Below are 24,860 nucleotides of genomic sequence, written 5' to 3' on the forward strand. Positions count from 1 at the left end.
CCGCTGCACCACATCCTCCCCATGACAAGTGTAACATCCATTTGTGCAGGGGGTGAAGTGGCATTAGGCCTCAGAAGCCTGAGGGGCCCACTGCACCACGATTGCTGTTTTTCCCAGTTCAAACAGGGCCCATGCCATTCCTTGCACTAAGGCCCATGACATACAGGCTATGCCACTGGTTCCCCACGCTTACATGTCTTGCCAGTCTGTCCAGTTTGCTTGCATGGCTGTAATACCATGCCCTAGAAACATTGTCTAAAGCGAACTGTGAGCGTTTTATCTCGAACAGCACACATTGGCTCTCTGGTGTTAAGAGACATCTTGGGGGAAGTTGGCGCAGTGAAAACAATGCTACTACACATGCAAAAATAAATTAGTGATTTTCATATTCAGTCATTGTAGAAACAAGACAGCCTCGTCTGGGGGAACAAAGAAAGTTCAACTGGGCCTGTTCCCTGAAAACACTTACTATACAGGTGCCCACTGCTAACCTGCAACATACATTAACAGGCATTACTTTACCAATAACTAGCACCCCTTTGAAGGCCTGTGGTTATGAAAGCCTATGTTCACATCTGTCACTTTGACATCGTGTCCTTGGCCTCTGTCATTTCACCTACTTGTTTGATATTTTCACAAGCTCACTCTGCCTGAAAATTCCAAAATATCCAACATTTTCAGAAAATTTCAAAAATCTTCAGAATTTACAGGGAACCAAGAAATCTGCATTTTTCACAGGAATAACTGTGCCATCGATTTGTATTTCCTTAGTTAAGGATGGTTTACCCTAAATAAAAGTGGTAAATAAGCCCAAGAAATGCACTCTCAGGAGCCATGACATACCTGCGGTCAGGATGAAAACTCTAAGACAGCAGCATGATCTGCCTCAAGCCACCCACTGGATGTTCTTTGCAGCTGCAATGTTTTGCTTTTACAATTGTACCCTGAATTATGTATTCAGGTTTGATTTCTTGTTGACTGGAGGTACAGAGCATGAGCAAATGTAATATTTAACAGATATTAAAAAATAAGCCTTGGGAATCAAATATAATAGTAGATTATGAATTTTCAACGGTTGCCAACAGACATGGGGATTGATTACGAGTTTGGCGGAAGGGTTACTACATTACAAAAGTGATGGATTTCCCATCCGACGTATTAAAAGTTCCAATTAATCTAATGGAACATAATGGAACTCGCAACATGGTGGACAGGATATCCATCACATTGGGGTCCGTAAAACTGGTAATCATGCCCTAAGCCTTCAACGGAAAAGAGGTTCTAACTGTTCATAGCAAAGATTGAGCTTTTTGACTGAATATTGGCGGGGGGGACCTGGATGCAGGCCATTAAAACGAGGAGTCTTATTTAGTAAGGCACTTGCAGCACTTTAAAACTTTAGCAAAAAACTAGGAAGACGCCCTCCAGTCGAACTGCTAAAAATATGTAAGTCAAAGTGCCTTTCAATCGCCACATACGGTGCCGGCATTTGGGGGCACGCTGATATAAAATCGTTACAGATCAGTGAGAATTTTTTTCTTAGGTTCTTGCTGGCCGTCCCCCCCAAGTACTTCCACACTCATTTGCCCCTCTGAATTGGGTTTGGCTTTTTTGGAGGGGATTATAAAAAAGCAGCCGGTACTACTTTGGCACCGGATCTGGACCACTGAAGAAACATTGCTAAATCGCCAAATTATGTCAGATAGCTGTGGGCTAGACGGGGCTTTGCATATTAAGTGGCTAAACTACTTAAAACATTTTACATATAGTCTTGGCCATCCTGAATACTATTCTGACCCAAACTCCTTGCACACTGTAGTTAAAAAAGATCTAAAAAAATAACTGTCTCTGCATACTTGAAGCAAGAAGAAAGAGTTCTAGTTTAACTAAACTTACTGTGCAGGTGCATTATCTTACTTTGACGTCAACTAGTATTCAACCTTACTTGAGGATAGTTACAGGATGCTTCAATAGATTCTTGCTAGTGCGCTTCAGATTAAATATAATCCATAGATCAATTAGTTTCCCCGAGTTAAATGACTGGTCCAGATCTATGAGTAACTGCCCCCGTGATGCTGCATCCCCTCAGTCACCTTTGCACATACTCTTTTTTGTTAATGTTATAATGGTCAATAAAAGAGATGGATTCTCCCTCTTCTAAGGTCCCTTGGCCTTAGACAATGTAGACCAGCATTATTAAACCTACAATTGCCAGAGAACACGTTAGTTATTACTTCTATTTTACAGTTTAAAAAAAATGTTTTTAAATGTAGGAAATCCATATTGTTATAAAATTACTTTATGGATGGACATGTATTGATTCAATTATTTCTGATTATTTTTACACTTATGACTGTAAAAAATCCCCCAGACGAGATTTATTAAGATTCTGGGAAGGAATGTAATGTACACTTGGATTATTTTTATGTGCTTTTATGATTATTTTAAAGTAATCGAATAAAGCTTGATTTGATTTGACTGAATATTATCATTTGGTTCTCTGAATAAAACGTCTAGAGGTGAGGGAACATTAGCTTCAGCAGCTGGAGTAGACACTGCAGTAAATCTGCCTGGCTCAAGACCCAGTTACAGTGCTGACACTTCAACCTCTTAGGGATCAGCTGTGCTGTAGGAAGGGGGTGTGAAGCTTTTCAAAGGGAACTTCAGAGCCACAATCACTAGCAGAGAGGGAGAGTGCCAGGGAAATTGGATTGGCTCCAATGAAGTCCTGTCCCTGAGAGGACAGTAGTAGTTTAGGGAGAGCTAATCATTCTTTTCTTTCAATGTCATTCTTCAGATACAGAACCCAAGTGGTACGTGGCGGCTACGCAAACAAGAACATCAAGTATTAATCTTGCATTTATTCTGGAGCTTTGTTTACTGCATCCTCGTCTCTCTGAAAAAAAAAGCAGGTGATGGCACACACAGAGTCACAGTACATAATGACACAAGGCTGGCTATACATAATGAAATAGCGGAGACAGCCCACCAGCAAATGAAGACCACTGAAGTGCGAAGAGAAAACATGGAAGATCTTAGATTCCATACACAACCGATAGGAGCATTTCCATCCTATTAATCATGGACCTTCTTGATTGCATTTGAAATTGGATATTTTGCTCAAACATACCTTCGTCTGTGCATCAATGACAGCTCCTTGATTTACAAGAACCTCTGCCACATTCACTTTGTCCTCTTGTGCTGCCAAATGTAGCGGAGAGAGGCCACTCTGCAAATCAAGAAGAACAAATACTAATCTTAGAATGAACAACGTTTCACTGATGCGTAAACTCAAGACAATGCTATATTTAAAAAAATCAGGAAATCGTAACCTTTCCACAAGAAATACATTATGCTATTCATTTTATTAGAGTCTACGTTAGATGCAAGTATTCCGACACTCGGCTCTCTTAAGCACATGGCACAGAAGTGGTTAGAAACTTACATTTTAGATGGACTTTCCCTGCTATGACACTTGAGTGTTTGTCTTCCCTACGGTATTCAATTTAACCTGCGAGTTCTTGCATTATTAACCATGGACCTCAGTGATTGTTCCAGTGGGTGCCCTCAAATTATGCAGGTCCATTGTTTTGAGGGATGATCCAGTATTTTAGGCTTTTTTAATGTGGTATTCTATCTAATTCTTGGTGCAGGAGACAGCGGGTACAGTTTTCTACTAACAACTTAAATGAATGAGCGGTTTCTAGTCCAACCACTTCTCTTGCAGTCATGTTGTTGTGGATCTTCTGTAACCTACCTATAAGTTCTGCACAATTTCACACAGGTCCATAAACAGCCCCTGGCCTTAAGTTAGCCCCATTTAACCATCCAGCCACCCACAGCCAAATTTGAGAGAGTTGTTGACGCTCCACCTTGCCACACCAGCATGCTGATCAGCCTGGAGGCATGCTAGACAAATTCACAGCCTCTTTGATTAAAATCTGAACATCCTCACACACTAGGAAACCTCCCTTGATGCTGCTAGTGGCCTCTTAAATGATCTCTTTACCCTACGTTGCCTCAACACCTTAGCATCTTACCCTCTATTTAGCGACAATGAACAGCTGCCCTGGTCATGGCCCTAATACTTTAAAATCAAACCTATACTGAACTTCTAATTACTCAAAATAGTACCACCTGAAGGTATTAAAATATTGATTTATTCCCATGCTATCCTGTTTTCTAAATGACATGTCTCTATCTGGATACTCTCAATTTGCAGAAGATGATATTCTTCAGATGGCCATACGATTTTGATTAACTTCTAAATTACCTCTATGCCTAAACCTTGTAATTACTCCCCCTACTACAGCCATTGGTGCTCCTCCTTCCCTTTTTGACATGCTATATCATTCCAAAGTGTCTGCCTCCACATTGCCCTATATGCAGAGTCAGTGTTAAGAAACTGACCTCAGACGCACCAATCTACTTGGTCACCGCTTGATCCAGCTCAGTTCTTAAGCCTACAATTATCTGACCAAGCCTGGACAAATCATTGCTTGTTGAATGGTGTGGACTTACAGAAATGTCACAGAATAGCTTTTTGTCAAGGAAGAATTAGACATTTGTTTTGATAGTAACCACTTATCCCTGATTTAATAAGCAAATCCCTGATTTAATAAGCAAAACATCAAATGGATTATGTAGCAGGTAGATGTAAAAGACCAGTACAGTCGATCAGGTGTTCCGTCTACTGATGGGCACCTTGGAGAGTGGTTGCCTTTATGTCATATTTGTGGACCTTTGTTCCGCATTTGATATAGTCCTCAGGCCAACCCTGTGGTGGGTGCTACAAGAGATAGGGGTACCCAGCGAGCTAATAGATATTACTGTGAGGTTGCACATGAACAACCTTGTGCAAGTGAGGTGCAACCAGGCCGGCGAGCTGACTGAGCCATTCCCTTTTAACAGGGGGGTAAGGCACGGTTGTGAACTCGCCCAATGCTTTTTTCCTCTCGACAAATGGCGTTATAGACTTCCTGGGGCAGAATGACAATATCGCTCCTAGGTGGGCTAACATGAGGATTCCTGCCCTCATGTTTGCCGACAATGCCCTTTTATGGTCTAAATCTCCCATGGTGGTGCGAAAGCTCCTGGACTGTTTTGAGTACTTTTGTATGGTCCGGAGCCTTGAAATGAATGTAGGCAAGAGGAAGTACATGATCTTAAATCAAGGGCACTTGACTAGGGCTAATACAGTCCTAGCAGGGACTCCCCTAGAGAGAGTTCATACTTTCAGGTATCTGCGAATCACTTTAACCGAACATTTGGGGTGGCAGGCACATGTTACCCAGTGAAAGTTAAAAGTTAGAGCAAGTTGCAGGGGTATATCAAAGAAGGTACATAGCTGTAATTTCGACCAACTCACCCAGCCCTACATGTATATAAACTGTAAGCCCTGGGGACAGCATCATATGGCACAGAGCTGTGGGGCCATTTGGATGCATCCATGCTAGACTTAGTGGAAAACAGGTTCTTTCAACAGCTGGTAGGTGTTCCCATAAATACTAACCTGCTCCCCCTTGGACTTGATCTCCAGCACTATCGGATAAAATTGGTCTTTGCCCCATGCTGTATTGGAGGAGGATCTGGGTTACCCCAGAGCTCCATCAGTTGAAATACTTAGTCTTGCGGGTTCCCGCAAATTACCTTGGGTTAAGTACATAAAAACAACCCTGGGAGAAATTGGGTTCGAAACCTTGTGGAGTGCTCCTGATGAGATAGGGTAGATATCCAAGAACACCATTAAAACAGTCTATTGGTAGCCTAAAGATCTCATATTAAATTTCCAGGAAAAACGAAGCTCTATGACTGACACATTTCTCATATTCATAGATATTTACAGCAGAGATGATTTCCTGGATGAGATCGAACTTCTCCTGGCCAAGCTTTAGAACCCTACCCCTTCATTCTTTCATAGCCATGTGGGTCAAAGTCACTAGGGCCGATGACTGGTGGTGCCCATCCTGTGAACTTGTTCTGTTCTTCTGCCCGGCTTATGAGATCAGTAGGCATTGTTGGATATTACAGCTGTGTCAAAACCTGGGCCCTAGAGCGTATAAAGTTGCCCTAAGCATTCTTAGAACCAATCTCAGCAAGCAACTGATCTTTGCACTCACCCGTTACTTCATGACCATGTGGAGAGCTAGGGCAAAGTTTTGCGCCTTATCTGACAAGCAACCTACTGCAGATGTAGTTATGTAATATGTTGTGCAAATTCTTGTTCAGAACCTGGATGTTAATACCGGATTGCCCCTCCCTACCCTCCCTTTCTCTTTTCCTTCACTTTGACCATCAATTGTGCTCTCCCCAACCAATTACATCTGCTGTATACCAGGCTAGCATGACTATAGATTGTAACATAATGAGCTGGATTTTATCTTTTTTTTTTACTTTTTAAAAACTCATCTATGATATTCTGTTTTATGTGCATTTATGGCTTCTGAACCGAAATAAAGATTTGACTGACTGAAACAACTCAGAACCTAAGGCAATACATTACCCCTTGGGGTAAGCTCTATTTAAATAGTTCAAATAAAGTAAACTGTGAGAACAGATGCAGTCAATCTTTATATAGAACAGAGATCCCATAGGGCACTAACTGATGGACATTTATATAATATGTGGGTTCATTCCCAGACAGTGACAAAAATTCTGTTCAAATTAATTATTTAAGGAGCCATTTAAACAACATATTGCTGCAATTGCAATGGAGAAACAGGATGACTATAAAGCTCCATGTCACCGGGGGAATTCAAGTATAACTACTTGACTTTCAATCTGAATTGTACTTCATAAAATACTTTCAAATACACTATACCATTAACTCCCAGACTGTTATTACTTTATTAAATCAAAAATCATAACATTAAACATGAAGTTACAGAGATGTGGAGGCATATCTCTCTGTAAACATGGCTGCAAACTCAGCATCTATTTTGATTCCATTTTAAACCATTGATTGCTATTTTTTTCACAAAACAAAGAAAAATGGTACTTTGCAAGGAGAGCATTTAAGCTTAAGCTTTTCAACAGTGACGATTCCCCACGACAGGCGCAGATAAGAGCGGGGGTGGGGCAGTGCTGGAATCTTCAAAATCTGTGAATAATTATCAAACAATGTAGGAAATTTAAACCCTTAGATTTATGTCTACAAGTGGGTGCATACTTACTCTTCTGGTGAATTCACTAACATTTTAACATGTAAGCCTGGAAAGCTGTGTCACAGGGCTAAAAGTATACCTCAATGACCAGGCTAATGTATGACTGGGGTGCTTGTGTTTCTGTCTTCAGGTTACCTGGCCTAGCAGTTAAGGCTGGACAGTTTCCTACTTGGAGCAGAGCAAGACTGTTTCTATATGGCGGGTCTAGGTCTCGAGTGGCATCATGGGTGAAACAATGATGGACTGCAATGGGCCCCGAGTGGTTTAGTTTAACTCCATTTTTCTGTGCATCACTCTGTTATTTGTTGCTGTTGATGCTCTATAAGTGCAATGCATATGCCTAGATGGGAGTTCTGTGCTCACTGTGCCACAGGGCTCAAGCTATACCTCACAAAGAAAGTGTTGTTAGACCCAACCTGGTCTGGGGTTGCTTGTGTTCCCATCTGGAGGGGACCTGGCCTGGCCAGTGGCCATTTACTGTTCGAGCAGGATGAAGAGTGGCATAAAGGGCGATAAACGATGGTCTGGAATACAGCCCAAGCGATCAACAGTGGCTGTGATTAGTTCAAGCAATGTTGTTTGACATGAAATGTTGCACCTGGCGCAGGTCTCCAAGCATATTTCTGGGAATTTCACGAGACTATTCCTAGGCATTCCTAGCCCCACTAAATGGAATTATCCACAGAGGTGCAGTCCTCAAAGTGACAATCCAACTCCCACTGCAAATGCAAAGTTTGCCTTTTTTTATCCTCTGCAGTGAAAATATATTTCCATTAGAGCAACTCTTCTTCTACAAGTCCACTACATATGGGGGTGATGCGCTCCCCCACTCACTCTCAAAGGAGAGTTGCTCCAGCCCTCTGCTGAAGGCAATTTCCACCATTTCCAGGGTGGAAATGGGTTGGCTCGCCGTTTAGTAATGCCCGCAAATGCACCCTTGTGGTCATTTACAAATATCCAAGGCAAAGAAAGCCTTGGAAAGCCGCTTACACCCTTTGAGTAGGATTCAAGAGTGAGTATTTATGCACATTCAAAAAAGGTTTTCCTCTTGCCAGGAATCCCTCTATACATCGCTTTTAGATTCAAAATGGGAATTTGGTTGTAAACGTATGTTAATGACTAACTTTACCACTGTGAACTGAGCTGTTTATGTTTAGAGTAAACAAACATATGAGTTAAGAACATAAGTGCAAAACTAGGTCTTTAGCATCTACGCGTAACCAATGTACACCTGCCCAAGTCTGCTTTTGTTCTACATCCACTTAGAATGAAGGAAAATGCATTGTCACTGATACGAAAATACGTGGGAGTCAGATTAAGCTCCTTGTTCTCTCTTCTTTTTACCATGTTTAAAATATGGTAAGCAATGTCTGCTGGAAGGCGTTGGTCTAAAAACCAGTAAATACTGCCCAAGCAAAGGACTAACTTTGAGCACCTCATGAGGTAAAACAAACTTTTAACACAATCTATCCCTAGAGGTTATTAACTTGAAATATTTCCAAACAACAATGGCAGAATTTAATCAGTAAATCTGTGCAGCAACGTGAATGGGTATTCCCCTGATTAACTTTAAGAGCACTGTTCACCTTTTTACCCGAAGGTTTGTGGTCAGAGCTGATTATTTTGGAAGTGCTATATCACTGAAACAACCTTCTTCTGACTCCATTACTACTTCCAAGTCCACTTAAGCTGTTGGTGGTGGTGGTTATCATGTGTGTGTGCAGTGAGGCTTAGAAGCAGGGCACGATCACCCATGGTTCTAAAGGCTGACGCAGGGTATGACCTGAAGTCCGACACTGTGTCCTATTTTCTGTGCATTCTGTCAGATGCATGCAGGACCATGGACGTCAGTTAAGGGTCGCAACTGCAACCCCTAAGCCACCCATTGCGACTCCTGCCACCTTGCTTGCGACCCCTGCTGTTTGTCAGCCTTGGCAAGCACTCTGGTGGCATAAAATCAGCTGCAGTGTGAGCAGCGCTGGACTGCACTGCTATGCTGAAGCTCTGCCTACAGAGACACCATGATGACCTACAAGCTGGGCCTGGGTCAATTATTTCCATGGTGACCCCAGGCGGGTCCGCAGTCCTTGATTTGGGCCAGGAAGCTAAGAGAATGAGCTTGAAGTGCGTGCAGCATGGCTGGGCATGATTGGACAGTGGCTATCTAAACGTGCTGCATCTAGCAGGAGGTGTGTGTACGTGCAATCATGCACCTGCTGCACCCTACCCTAGCTGAGGACGTGGTGGCTGGTGTGGTATGCACACCACCATGTTTTGGAGCGCCAAATGGGTCCTAGGGCCGTCTATCTGGTAGCGTGTGTGAAAGCACTTCCAACGATGACTGGCCTAGCAAAAATCCTAGGCCAGCCCCTGGGCGCCGGTAAAATCTGGCTGTTGTGGCACAGCCTCAGAAATTAAATTGAGTCGGACTCGAGCTTGCTGCGCGGGTGTGGAGTGTCAAAACTCTAGAGTGATTGACTAGAATCAACACAAGTTCAGGGCCGGCTCACGAGTGATTTTTCACTTAATTGTCACTCTCTGACTGAGTCGGATGTTCGTTCCTCAGGTGGGCCGCGCGCGGGTGAGAGTGCGACGGACTGAGTTGTCACTAGAATCTCGACTGTCTGACTCTCCTTGTGGTGGTACCGGTTGTTGTGACTCCTGTGAGCAGTGGGCCCTGGGGAAACCTCTAACAGAAGCAACAAGTAAAGTAAGGTAAGATTATCTGTTGTTGGATTTCACATAAGATTTTCAAATGCTTGTTAAAGAGCACACATTTCAGTTTCAACCCTTCTAGCGGCCTAGCCATTGTTAAGATAATGTGAATAACACATTAATTGCCAATGTTTTATGTCGAACACTGCTTCTGTGTAGCCAAAGCATGCGCCTACTAGTCAGTCAGTGCTGGTGGACTGGCCAACAAGAAATTGTCTGTTTTGAACACCACCAAGGCTGCAATAGCCGTACCGGGCGATGGGCTGGCGTTTCCCCAAAGGCTGGGTTTGTAAATGGAACTGTTTTTGTAGCAGTTCTGCAGTGAGCCATGCTCCAATTCTCTGATAAAATAATCTTAATGATGTGTTCTTCCACATAACTCATCAACTCAGTCTTAACTGAACCATCAGTGAAGACCGCCTAGTCTGGTGATGGCGAGAAGTGTAAGGTCATTGTGCCCTATATATGCTGGAAGTTAGACATAAGAAATCTACAATATCATTTTTAGAATGAGTGTTTGACAGTGTATGTACACAGTCCAACTGATGAAAGACCACCTCTGAGTGCTTATGCTTGAGTCAACCATCGAAACAGTCAAAAGGTCCCGCCTCTTTCTCTCTATCAGCCACACCACATATTGGATATTTCTTTCTTTCTAATTACTGCCACGTGCTTTCAGCTTACCAACCCAACTACTTCATTCCTAAACGCCAGGGCAAGGCTGTACCATTCATTTTAAGATTAGTTCCCAGTCTACAAATAGTTTGCTGAGAGAAGGGCACCTGCTTTAAGATGCATCTTTCTATGTACCTTGTTAACTCACAACTGCAGATTAGAGGCTTAAAATACCATACAGTTACAATTTCACAGATTACTTTACAAATATGCAATTGTTAACCGTAATAAACCCTACATCTGAAAAGTGGAATATTTTATGATAATTTGAACCCAGGCAAATTATAATACAGTGGATCAACAACATACAGGTTTGCAATCAGATGTTCAATTCATAAATATAGAATGATTACACATGGCACAATGTTTTGCCCTTTTATTCCAAATGATTTGAAAGTTACTCTGTGAATAGTAATGTGAAGGAAGAAAGAAAAAAGGAAGGTTGTGGTTACCTTATTGCTGAGGTTTACGCTTGCATTTCTCGTGAGCAGTAATGACACCATGTCGACATGCCCTTCTTGTGCTGCGAGATGTACGGGGGCGATGCCTTGTCTAGTGACGGCATTAGCATCTGCGCCATATTCAAGCAACGTGGTCGCTATGTCCATCTGGTTTTTCTTGGCAGCAATGTGCAGTGGTGTATACCCATTCTGTAGACACAACGGCCATGATTACTACAGTGACTAAACATAACTACTGTTGAATATACTACTGACTTATTTATTTCATATGTACATATCTGGGGGAAAATAAAAAACTGCAAACATGAAAAAAAAAATCAAAGAAGCAATGCCCCTAAGAGGGCCAAATAGATGGTTCACCACATTTTATTGAAGTTTATTATTTTTCATGTAGTTATGTTTCAAATTAAACACACTGACATATTTCTTACATATCTTTATTTTACTGTAGATCATTCGTTGCACCTATACACATCATGGCCAATTTTCATTGTACCTTGAGTTCAAATCAAGAGCACTTTTCATTATGCTCTGTTAGCAAGTCATACTCAGTCGTCCTTATACTAATTTAACACTTCATTTGCCACTGTGATTTCCTTGCCCAATTAGCACATTATGCCCATTTCTTTAAAAAAAAGTTTTATTGAGAATTTAATATTGGTACAAAAATATCCATGGTCAAAAATTCATTTCATACATAAATCCTGCTTGCAGGGAGAAAGGGAATGTCATAAATACAATTGGTTATCATACAATAAATAGATATAAATACATTCATAAAAAGAAGAGAAAAAACTTCAATATTTACAGGGACATGGTGAGCACCGGTACACAGAATAGGTTATATGGATATATATATATACACTAACCTATATTTGTAATTGCCCGTCCCTCCACTCTTTCAGGGGCGACCAGATTTTAAGCCCAAACTCCCGTGTTTTCCCACCCTTGTGTAGATAAAGTGTGGATTCGATGTTGTGAATACCAAGGAGCCTAGTCAACCACATCTGAAAGGATGGAGCATTCGCATCCTTCCAAGCTGCTGAGAGAAGGATACGCAATACAGCAATATACAAAAAGATAAATGCTCTGTCTCCCTGTTTACACCCATCTTACTCCCCAAGATCATTAGTGTCAGGGATAGGCTGATCTTTAAGCCTAGCAGCCCATCAAAAAATGTCTCGATCTCCCCTTTAATGGCGCTAAGTTTCTCACAGTGATGGAACATGTGCAATAGATCCACCGGCCCTTTCTGACATCTAGGGCAATTGTTATCCACTCTCTTACCCCAATCGAATAGTTTAGAGGGTGTAAAATAGAGATTTAAAAGTGTTTTAAAATGTTGTACCTTTAAATTAGATGAGCGTACGACCTCTTTATCCAAATGTAGGGCTTTATCCAGATCCGTATCTGGATCCTGCAACTTAATTGCCCAGGCAGCTTTATTTTTTTCTAGATCATCATGCATCCCCGCCATTAAATCTCGGTAAATAATTTTGATTCTGCTCCCCCTTTTAATAAATATTCCAATATGGGACAACAATTACCCGGGAAGATACGGGGTCTTGTAACTTTAAATATTTGCAGAATCTGAGCATATTTGTAGCCTTGGCTACTGGATACCCCGTATTTCTGTTGAATGACATCAAGGCTCATAATGCTGCCTTCCTTCATTACATCCCCTACTGTCCGGATATCCTGCTGTTCCCAAAATTTCCTTGCTCCATCAGACTTAGATTAGGGAAGAAGCCTGACTTCCACAGTGGCGTATGCGTATTAATCTTTGGGACTTGTAAAACTTTCTGGAGTGTTTTCCACAACTCCCAGGCACTTATCGATATCTTATAGCACATTTTCTTGAAGTATCTACGGTCAAAGCCCCCATTGCCTCCTTTCCCATTAATAACTCATAAATTGAAGGAATATCATGGATCGCATATACCGGCTCTTGGGTATATACCTTATTTAAAGATGGATCGAATAGAATTGACGTCTGTGTTAACAAACAGGCCCAATGATAATACCTTGGATTCAGGACTTCTAAACCACCAAGTTCCTGTGGGAGGGTCATGTATTTTAATGATCCATATTGCCACAAAAAACTATTAAAAATAGACTCCATTCTTTTTATCATCCCCTCCTCTATTAAAAAGGGGATGGAGCGAAACAGGTAGAGGATTTTAGGCAACATGGTCATTTTCAAAATATTCGACCTGCCTATAAGTGATAGATGCAAAGTATCCAGTCTTTTCAAATCATGCTCCATCGTTTTTAACATTGGGACAAAATTATCCTTTATAATTAGTTCTGTTGCTGCATTAATTATCACTCCAAGATACATTGCGGAGTCTACATATCTATTATCAGACTTAATAATATTTTTGGTACATATCACCTGGGTTTTCCCCTCATTCAAGCGGTATCCCGAATGTCGCCCAAATTCCTTAGTGACTTCCACCAGTACCCGCATAGCCACAGCAGGTTTTGATGAAATCACTGCCAGATCATCCGCATAGGCTAATATTTTAGTCTCGAATCCATTAGTTTTAGCCGGCTTGATCTCATGATTATCCAAAATCTGTCTAACTGATGGATCGATGTACAACGCGAATAAGATGGGCGAACAGGGACACCCCTGACGGGTTCCCCATGTTATATTAACCTTACCCGAACACTCACTCATTAGCTGTATTCTGGCTACAGGATCGGAATACATAGCTTTAATGGCCGTCAAAGTTCTTTGACCAAAACCTCTTCCTACCAGAATATTGCACAAGTAATGCCACATGACGCGGTCAAAGGCTTTTTCAGCGCCGAGTAGGATCATGGCTATCCCCTCCCCCCCCGACAGCATGGGCCTCAAACAGAGAAATTGCTCTTCTTATATGATCGGTTGTTCCTCGACCCGAAATGAAGCCATGCTGCCAAGGGGAAACCAGACCGCCAATGACCCTCCCCAGACGCGTCACCAGGATTTTTGCATAGAGTTTATTATCCGCATGTATAAGCGAGATCGGCCTGTAGGACCCAGGATTTTCTTTTGGTTCACCTTTTTTATGGAAGACCACTATGTTTGTATCTTTCCATGTCTCAGGTATTACTCCAGTACACATTATTCTATTAAACAGATCTGGTAACATTGGAGCCACCTTTCTAGATAAACACTTATACACCTCCAGTGGAATGCTGTCCGGCCCCGCTGCCTTACCGGCAGCTAGATCTTGTAGCGCTTCACGCACTTCCTCGGCCGTCATATAGCTCTCCAACTTCTCCCTCTCTAACTCACCCAGTTTGGGTCCTCCATCTGGGTAGCTACTCCCCCTTTACCTCTTCCTTGTATAGTGTTTGATAGAAATTTGCAAATACCTAGAGTATCTCCTGCGGTTCCACAAACACTCGCCTGTTCTCCTGGGTACTAGTTATTGTATTTTTTGTGTTATCCTGCCTAATCCTAAGCACCAGCGCCTTGCCCGCCTGTTTCCCTGTTTCATACATCTTCCCTTTATATGTCAAATATTCTGACCCAGCTTTTTCAGCCCTCTGTTTATGTATCTCTGCTTTAACAGAGCTGATTCTCAATTGACTTTCTTTTGCTTCCTTCCCTTGTATTATATCTTGACATGTTGTTCTTCTGCTTTTATCAGATCGGCTAAAAGCTTATCCTTATCAGCCTGCAATTTTTTCCTAGCTTGGGCAGTATAGCTAATGGTCTCACCCCTTAATGCTGCTTTAAACGCGTCCCAGACGCTATTTCTGGATGCGCTATACCGATTGGCTTCAAAGAATTCCCTGGCCCATTTCCTCAGATGTTCGACGTATAGGCTATCTGACAACAGTTTCCTATTAAATGTCCAAACCCTTTGTTTCCTAGCTGGCCTTAAGCAATCGTACCTTAATGCCAACGGGCTATGGTCCGATAGAACCTTGGGTAGCTTCCTGATATTGACTTTACTTATTTCTGTGGATGATATTAGAAAATAATCCAGTTTGGTATATTTCTGGTATGGGCATGAAAAATATGTGAACCCGGGATCGGCCGGCTCCATTGTACCCCATACATCTAACTAGCGCATGCGAGTGTATCAGAGAACATAGTGCCGTAAACACCCTTGGCTTCCGGCCTACGTACAGATTTTTGTTAACCAAGTCAGCTGATATATTTAGATCCCCACATACCAGAATGGGAGTAGGCCAGCTTGACAGTTCCTTTTCCAATACTTCAAATACTTCAGGGTCATTTTGATTAGAGCCATATATCCCACAAATTGTTACACCACAGCACATTTCGACCCAAGCCCATCTGCCTAAAGCATCAGCCTTGGATCGTTTAGCCCCCCCACAAGCCTAGTTTTACCTAGGATAGCCACCCCCTTACCATTGAAGTCTGTGATGAGCATGAGAGAATATCGAAACCTGCAACCTAAGAAGGTGTTTTTTGGCCCATGGTAGATGTGTTTCTTGTAAACACAGAATATCAATAGGTTCTGTTTTAGCGAACTCGGTCAGTCTAGACCTCTTTCTCCAGTCAATAAGCCCTTCTATATTGATCGAGTATATGCTAAGACTCGACATTATTGAGTTTGGACATTTGCTTCATTTTTAGTACCAGCATCTGGGTAGAGAAAACACTCCTTACAAAAATACCATACCCCACGCTAAAAGATAAACACATATTTGTACCATAAATTCTCTTTTTTTTTAATTTCTCCCCTTGACCCCCCCCTCTCTCCCCTCACTACCCTCCCCACCCTCTCCCTCCCATTATGGCCATTTCTGATGCGCCAGAACGCAAACCTTAGAACAACATTATCACTTGCGATTCTGCCCCAAAATAAAATTATTGAATACTTCCACAATTCGGAGCAACCACACCACGACACATTTTTATTATGCCCAGTTTGGATACTATGCCCTTTTTATTTTATGGCAAGTTGATCCATAATGCTTATTTATTACATTACGCACAGCACATCATAACCAGGCTCTTTATTTATTTTGAAAGGTTTTATATAGCGCTGGCTAGACCCGGAGGTATCAGAGTGTTTTATACGAGTATCAGACTGTTGTAGATGATTCTAGGACTCTAGTAAATATTTCCGATTTCATGCCCTTATGTGGTTATAACAAACCATACCCTTATAAAGGCATAAGAATCATACCCATATTAAGAAATAGCAAATGCAGTCCAAATATGGCAAGGCTACTCCCATAGACTCCTAGAAAGCACAACACGTTCTTAAACAAACCAAGCATCCAGCAGCCCGGGAATTCCCCCTGCTTCTGTATTGATTTGTCCTAGAACTCCTGGAGTCCGGAAAGAACTGCGAGCTCTTAGTGACGTCTTATGTCCAACCTTACGTCAAACTCGGCACCTTCCAGGTATAAATATACCAGCATCTTCCTTAAGCAACACACAGTGGTTTGGAGCAGATCGGCTATCTACTTGCCCGACGCCCTGCTGATGCGAGTTCCGAAGGAAGCCGACCCTCCCTAGACGCTGTCTTTTCTCCTGCCGAGAAATCCAGCTCCTGTGTTTCCCTGTCACCCTTGCGGGTTGCTGGGAGATCGAGTCTTGAGAAAGAGATACAAGACCTCCTTCATTATATAACGAAGGTACGGAGCTGATTAGACCCACAGAGAATTCTTGATTCAGAATCTAGGCAAAAACTGTAACTCATCTACTCCTTCCCTGTACTAGGCTTAGGTTAGGTACACTGGGGTAGGCGTATCTTAGAAACACCAGTTGAGTATGTTTAGTCATTATTTTATCGTTGTATGTATTTTATCCATTTTAAGTATCTTATGGCTTAGAAACCATATAAATGCTTTTACAGTATTATTTCATAATACTCATTTTACTGTACGCACTTTACTTTATAAAAAGTATTGCAATTGTGGCAATTCACTTCTCTTGCATGAGAAAGTAGACTGCTCAATAAATACCCTTTTTATTGAAAATGCCCGTCTCTCTATTTCCCTGCACTTCTGGTGAAACTAAGCATGCACGATTAACTGAGTGAAATAGCTATCTATTGTTTCCGCGACTCTGGAGATATACTCCTTATTCTGGGGGAGCAAAGTTGTCATGTTTATGCGGTTGTCAGAAACTAATCCCTTCTTGTCTATTCAGGAAAGTTAACACCTTGTTTACTCAAGAGAGTTTCTAGTGACCTCTGAGCTAGCTGGCACACACAATTAAGTCTAAGATATTCAATAGAGACCTAGTCGACCTCAGTCCTACGTCTACACTATCGTTTATGTTATTCCAATGCGCAGAGCCTATTGGGAAAATAGGAACTACACTACAAGACCATAGTTACATGTGTACTACAGCCTCTACCACATTGCGTTGTGGGGCCCTTTTCAAACAGCAGGGCCTAGAAAATAATGTTCCACCTCCATCTCTGAGGGTGGTGGCCTCAATGGGACAAACACACCTTGTATGGCAGTGTTCTTGTGTCGCAGAGGCTTCTGGTTGCTAGCTAATAGCTTGGAGTCTCCCTGGCTGAATTATTTTTCGCCCCCTTCACCTTTTCATTCGTGTGCCCGTCCAAACATTCATTTCCTGTGTCTCCTTACCCTAATTCATTAGTGAGTTATATGGCCTTCTGGTTTCTGCTTCCCTCACGGAGACTTGTTTCACCAAGGGTTCTTGGTAAATGCATTACATATTGAACAACAACACGTGTTCGTAATTCTTGTTCTTTTTCCCATCCTGCACAGAAGCACCAGAAGTCCGCCTCCAAGCCACCAACCTACATCAGTTCAAGCCCTAGCTGTACCACCTCTATGTGTTATGGTATATTTTATTTTATTTATTTAGAAGCTTATTAAGTGGGACTCACCCCCGCGAGGGTATCTCTGCGCTGCGAACAGGCAGTGCTAGGGCTAGAGACAATTGGTGTAGCCACTTGAGGCTTCATAGATAGTTTGTCATCCAGGAGGAATACCAGATTTTTAACATTCCGAGATGGAATGGGCAGAGCCCATATGGAGTCGGGTCAGTGATGTGGGCCCCAGGGAAAGGAGTTTTTTCCCAGAATTATGATCTCAGTTTTATCGCCATTGAGCCTCGGAGAGTTTTTCTTCATCCTAGGAAGAAGCCCAAGCTTAAGTCTGAAGGACTAAGGTTCTGTTAGGATGACAAAGTAAAGATGACTTGTGTGTCATCTGCATAAGAGAAGAGTTTTAGACCGCACTTCTTCACTTCATCCACCAGAGGGCAGACGTAGATGTTAAACAGTAAAGGACTCAACACTAAACCTTGGGGGACTCCTGCCTTAGGGCTGGAGTCTCAGATCTGGCTTAGAGAACTTGAAATGTATGGTCTGTTAAAAACTATCTGAGCCAAGCGAGGCTGAGCCCTCAAGGCCCAGGGCAGTCAGTCTCTCCTTCTAAATGGAAATAGGACAAAAGTTATACAAGTTGGCCTGGTCCAAAGTGGCATTTTTCAAGAGGGAAAGGACCATAGCATGTTTCCATTTCTAGGGAATCAGCCCCTCACTGAGAGAGGTATTGAGAAGATCCCTTAACATGGATAACAAGTTAGAATCCAGTTGCCTAATCATGTTAGGGCGCCCAAAGGAGAGCCTGATATAAGATTGCAAGACGGGGTTGAAAGTCACAGTATCCAACAAGGACCAAGTCCTTGGTTTTGGTGTTACATCAGCATTAATCATAGCACCTTGACAGCCTGCATGAATAGAATTCTAAATATCAGAGTCAGCTATGGTGTCACTTAGCTGGACTCCATACGTACGATCTAAAGTCATTTGAGAGAGAATCCTACTTTTTGGTTTAAAAAAAGGGCTAGCCCCTCGCATTGCGTTGTAGAAAGTGAGGGTGTGGGAGGCAAATTACAGGGGTTTGATAGTTCTTTGACCACCTGAACAACGTCTTGGAACAGTTTTGAGCGCTTAGGATTTTCTATGAATATAACGCGGCACTCGCAGATTTGCAGAGGCCATGATATTTGTTTTATATCCATTCTGTACTGACCTTTAGCCTCCTCTGTATAGGGCTTTCTCTATATTCTTTCCAGGGCTTTGCATTGTTGTTTCTCATGTTTCAGCATTTCACTAAACTAAGGGGCTGGTTCCAAAGACCGACCCGAGATTTTGGCAGTGGCTGCCAGAAATTACGCCGCTGCCTCTGCAAGCGAGTTGTAAACCAGATTATAATCCATGCATGTCAGGTCTGGTGTGATGGAGTAATTTATTAAGCGCTGGTATATTCAGCTTCGCCCAGTTCCTTTATTTGGATGGTTGGTTTGGGAGTGATGTTAAATGACAGGGTGGGGTTCTAATATTAAAAGGCACAGCAGAATGGTCAGACCACACAAGTGGCAGAGTGGGAGCAGTCATCAAGTCTGTGACATTGGAGAAAACTGGATCCAACAGATGACCAGCCACATGAGTGGGGCCCGAGTTGCAAAATTTGAAACGGAGGACACCAGGATCTTATATGAGAGTGGACCTAAGGTTGGACGTGGGGTTTTCTAAATGGAGAATAATGTCACCATGTAGGGTGAAATTGGACAATTTTAATATGTGTGGAGCTCTTAAGTCTGGCAAAGAGGTACACCCGTTTCCTGCATGGCCTGGGGATGATATAGCAAAGCTCTTGAGAACGTGAATTTAGGTGTAAGCGAGAGCACAAAAATGAGGCTTCACAGGCAGGAACAGAGACTTCTTCAATTTTACACTCCAAGTCGTTTTTAAAAATAATGGCAATCCCCCCACCTTTTTAGGTGCTCTGGGCACTTTGCCGCTGCTGAGCAGTGCCAAAGTCAACTGTGTTAATTGTGATTATGACTGGTTATCCATGATTGGCCTATTTGATTTACTGATAAGTCCCTAGTAAAGTGCACTGTGTGTGCCCAGGGCCTGTAAATCAAATGCTGCTATGGGGCTTCCAGCACTGATTGTACCACCCACACAAATAGCCTTTCAAATGTGTTTCAGACTTGCCACAGCAGTGTCTGCCCGCAAAGTTTTTAACTGCCACTTTTCTCTGGTAGGTGCACCCACTTGCCAGGCCCTAACCTTCCCTTTTTTACATGTACATCACCTCTAAGGTAGGCCCATAGTACCCCCATAGGCAGGGTGCAGTGCATGTGAAAGGTAAGACAAGTACTGGTGTGTTTTACATTTTCTACCAGTGAAATACTGCTAAATTTGTTTTTCACTATGGCAAGGACGAACTCTCCCATAGGCTATCATTTGAGCTGCCTTGTAACATTTTACAAGTGCAACGTTCAATTGGGAACAGCTAGAGATCTGGAGTTTGGCCTCCCTTAGCTCAGAATTTAATAACACACCTTTTAGTAAAGGTGGTTTTTAAATAGTGTGTTTGAAAATGCCACTTTTAGGAAGTGGCCATTTTCTTGTTTAACCATCTTAGGCATCTGCCTGCCTGTAGAATCAATATCTGGTTTAGAATGACAGGCGCTTGTTTGTGCAATCACTCCAGATTTTCACACAAAAGGACTGAGGTGTGCCCTGCATATGTTGATGGGTCTTTCTGGGTTAAGATAGTGGGAGGATTTGTCACTAACACCTAAATATGCGGTGGCTGCCTTGCACAATGCTGTCTCCACCCCTATTATGTGGCAGACCAGGGAGAACATAACTGGTGTTACTGAGCAAGACTGACTTTCTTACGAAGACGTCATAGGGAAAAGGGGTATAAGTACTAGACATAAAACCCCAGACTTTTAGATTACTGCTGGATTAAGAGGACCCTGCCAAGAAGAGCTGAAGAACTGCCAGGAGGAGTACTGCCTCTTTGCTCTGTGTTGCTTGCTGAGTTGGCCTGCAGTTGCTGCTTCTGTCTGTGGGCAGTGGGAATGACTGGACTTTTGCCTTGCTGTGGTATCCTGCTTAAGAAGATTCTCCAAGGGCTTGAAGTACAGATTGCCTCCTGTTAAGAAGTCTCAGGGACACAAAGGATTCACCTGCAGGATCCTTGAACTCCACTGCTGAGAGTTCTGACCTGCCTCAAAAACACAAGAGCAACCCATATGTACCATATGTACCTGTGCACTGGGTATTAGCTAGTCAGCTAGTGACAAGTGACAATTGTTCACAAGGAACTCATTTTAGAGAAAGGTTTATTATTTGTTGCAAATGTATGAATTACTGCAAAAGACTCTCTCTGGAGTGACATTTATTTTTAAATAAAAAATGTTTATATCAAAGAACAAATACTCACATAGTACAACATATTTTTGTAATGCTTGTGCATTTATAGAAAAGGTGACTTATATGACCCCAGTAAAGTGACACTAACCAACATGTAATAAACATAAGTGACTGTATTAATGGACAGGTTATTGGAATGGAAAAGATGTCTTTGTGATTCTGATTCAATGTTTCATATTAAGGACCAGCGAGGTTTCTCGGGTGCTTTCAAGTCTATCCTTCTTGGTTGGCGACGACGTTTCGACCCCGCTGTGTGTATGGGGGTCTCTTCAGGACGGAGAGTTCTGGGGACTACTGGAGCTTAGGCACCTGTCCTAAGTACCAAGACTTAATGGCAAATTCCTTAATGGTCCGCACCCTCAATTCACGAAATACGCGGGACTAGATAAAGATGCCGTCGTAGAGTGCCAATCGGCAACTCTGCGGGAGTTGAATCTCTGATCAGTTCTGAATCCAGTTCTGGGACTTTGGAGGCTGTTCCTGCTGCAAAGAACTACAAAGAACTGAAGAAACTTACAAAATCAATGCTTTGCCCTTCCTGCACCTGTAATTTCTGTCGCAGCATTGCAGTGTGGGAGAACATCCCAACACACTCCCCCATGCAGCCGAAGAAATCCATGCAGTGCTTGTCAGCGGCCCAAAGAATCACTGTACTCAGAGCTCAGCACACCGATCTCCAAAGTCCGAGACCAGTGCCAAGCAGCTAAAGAAACAACGCATGATGGGACCACAGCTGAAGAAATTGACGCAGCGCCTTTTTGCCGCTGCTGTATCCACCTCCAGCGTATCACAGATTTCCACGTAAAGCACCTGTGCATTAAGTTTTTCCGACTAAGCACCCGCAGACCAGAACCGTCTAAAAATCGACACTTAACTTCCCTCTACAGTCTGGATTAGACGAAACACTTCTCCTGCGTGCAGCAGAACTGTTGCATCGCCTTCCCTAGGACTCAGGAGATGATGCATCTCTGTGTTTTCCAATGCTTGCCTCCTCTGCGGCTGTTTGCCTTGTGGATTGTGACGCATTTAAGGTACTTTGTGTAAAAATTGCGCATTCATAGATTTCTATAGACAGAGTTGCTTGAAACCTTTTAAAAGTCATATTTTGAGTAGTGTATTCTGGATTTTTGTCAATTTGGTCTTGTTTAGCTTAGATAAAGATACTTTCTATTTCTAACCTGGTGTGGTGTCAATTTGTATAGCTTACACTGTGTTATTGAGTGTGTTATGTACAAATACTTCACACATTGCCTCTGAGAGAGGCCTGACTGCACGTGCCAAGCTAACAAAGGGGTGAGCAGGGGTTGTCTTTTCGGTGTGTAAATCCCTTATCCTGACTAGAAAGAAGGGTACCTACTTGGACAGGGTGCATACCACTGCCAACTAGGGATCCCAATTTCTAACACAGACCGTAGCCAATTTGAGCTGTAAGCACATTCCCAGTCTAGGATATCCACTCCTGAGTTCAGAGAAGGGCACTATTCTACGGCCTACTCAACACCAGACATAGAGATAAAAATATTGCGGAAAAGAAACCCCAGAGAGGAGATTAATGGGTATTACAGCCCACACCCAGCAACAAGCAACCACTTCTGTGGGTGAGAGTCAGTTATTCCTTTAAAGGATGCTCTCAGTGACTGTTTGGAATCCACTCACCTCAGTGTAAAGTTGGTGGACCTGAGAAACCGCACACTACTTTGATCAGAGTTATTAAGTTCGAGGAGGACGTGTGCTGCACCATTACATTTTCTCTCCATTCAACTTTTTCTTTGATGAGTCTGAGGCATAACTGGGGCCATGGAAAACAAGCCCATTTCTTGTAGGCATGGACTAAAGGTAATGACAGTGGGTCTGCAACACAGATCGAAGTGAGATCCATGCCCCCCACATCTTGATGGTGAGTGGCGGTGGATTAAATACTACTCATTTAGTACAAAAGCTAACAATGACACATTGATTTCTTGTTTCGTCTAGAGTGGGTTAGTTGACAGTAAAAGGTGCAATCAGTTGAGAACACCAGTAAGAGAGACAATCACAAAAAGAGAAGCAGAAAGGGGCAGGGGAGCAGACTGGGGCTGCCTTGCACAATGCTGTCTCCACCCCTATTTTGTGGCAGACCACGGAGAACATAACTGTGACATGCTTATACAACACTTTAAACACCCAGGGTCTGAGCACTTCAAAAATAAACAAGAGTTGCTGAAAGGTGAACATATACTGATGTGCTCTCTTAAGTTCCACAACTAATATATGTGCTAAATCCTCAATGGATGAAGGCACTGATGCACTTAAAGTGGATGAGTGAATGGTTGACCTGTTGTGCTCCTGGAGGATACAGGTAGAGAGCAAAGGGGCAAGAACCTGTGTATGGTAATATGTACTCTGCGACCATGGGGAGTAAACATGCTCTGATGGAGAACATGGAAGAAATGCTGAACATGAATGTGCCAGGGAATAACCTACATCATTAAAAGTGCATTATTAGACAAAATCTCAGAATGTAACCAAGGAGACCCTTCTCATTCCTTGTTATAATACCTCAAGAAGACAAAGTGTTGAACTGTACCTAGTGACCCGACTGTACCCTTGAAGGATACTGCAAAACTGAGAGCAACAAGGATTCTGGCCTGGTCTAGCCAATGTTCAAAAACCCTGCACTAATGTATGGCATATTTAGGTTTGGTGTTTAACTTGATCTTTAGCATAGTGTTTGCTCCGTACTTTGGCAGACGTCACCTATGTTCACTTGCTTCTCCCCTCGCCTGCAGTTTTCTCTTTTTAGTAATAGTAGCAAGAACATGGCTGTTGGGTCAATCCATTGTTTCTTTGCAACATTTGTGTGGCAGTAATGTTTCTTATTAAGACAGACTAGTGTTTTGTTTTTCATAATTTCTGATAACAACTATTCAAATAGAGGACACAGTGACACTTGTCCTTCAGAAACACCATTAACAACAATTTAGGGTGAGAATTCAACTTAGAATCCTTTCCCTCATCAGGTAGTCCATACACACAAACTGTATCCCTAGTTCTCACATCCATACTCCAGATATGACAGAAGTGAGAAAAATAGGGGTGGATGAGGGGTACAGGGGAAGATGCTTCACCTTACATGACCAATCTACCTATGCACAGAAGACACAGCCAACGTCTCCTTTAGGAAAATCCACTAATACTTTCACAAAAAAAAAGAATCACCCCAACAGCTTGTGCTACAACCACCACCCTTCTCACCCCTACCTCTCTAGGATTTCCTTCCTTTCTTGTGTTTGCTCCTCCCCAGAGCCTGGACAAGGTACAAATGTTCTTCCTCTTCTTGGTTCGTTTTCATCTTTTTGCAACACACAATGATTTTTATAAACATTCCAGTATTTTTCCTGGAATGTGCTTTCCTACTTTTAACACAGGCATGCAGCTTTTATTTATGTTGATTTCACCCTATGTGCCATCTCTTTTAACGCTTTGGTTACTAGCATCCACAACTGTACTACTCTATTCCACTCTACTTTATGCTACTCCACTCCAACCTATGCCACTCTACTGTTCTCTTCGCCACTCTACTCTACACCACTTCACTCTACGCAACTCTATCCTGCACCACTCTACTCTATGTCATTCTACTCTACGCCACTCTTCCACTTCAC

The 24,860-nt window shown here is 42.5% G+C and overlaps 1 protein-coding gene across 9 annotated transcripts in view; it reads right to left on the minus strand.

The window, feature by feature from the left end:
- Positions 1-24,860, minus strand: part of ANK3 (ankyrin 3) — a 2,005,091-nt gene that overhangs the window by 425,471 nt on the left and 1,554,760 nt on the right. For all 9 annotated transcript variants that reach the window (XM_086921764.1, XM_086921763.1, XM_086921757.1 and 6 more), the window contains 2 exons: positions 11,006-11,203; positions 3,131-3,229 (listed from right to left, as the gene is read on the minus strand). In XM_086921764.1, coding sequence (XP_086777890.1) covers positions 3,131-3,229; positions 11,006-11,203 — 297 coding nt within the window. The remainder of the gene's footprint in view (positions 1-3,130; positions 3,230-11,005; positions 11,204-24,860) is intronic.

This window comes from Lissotriton vulgaris, chromosome 5, assembly GCF_964263255.1.
Source record: "Lissotriton vulgaris chromosome 5, aLisVul1.2, whole genome shotgun sequence".
NCBI lineage: Eukaryota > Metazoa > Chordata > Amphibia > Caudata > Salamandridae > Lissotriton > Lissotriton vulgaris.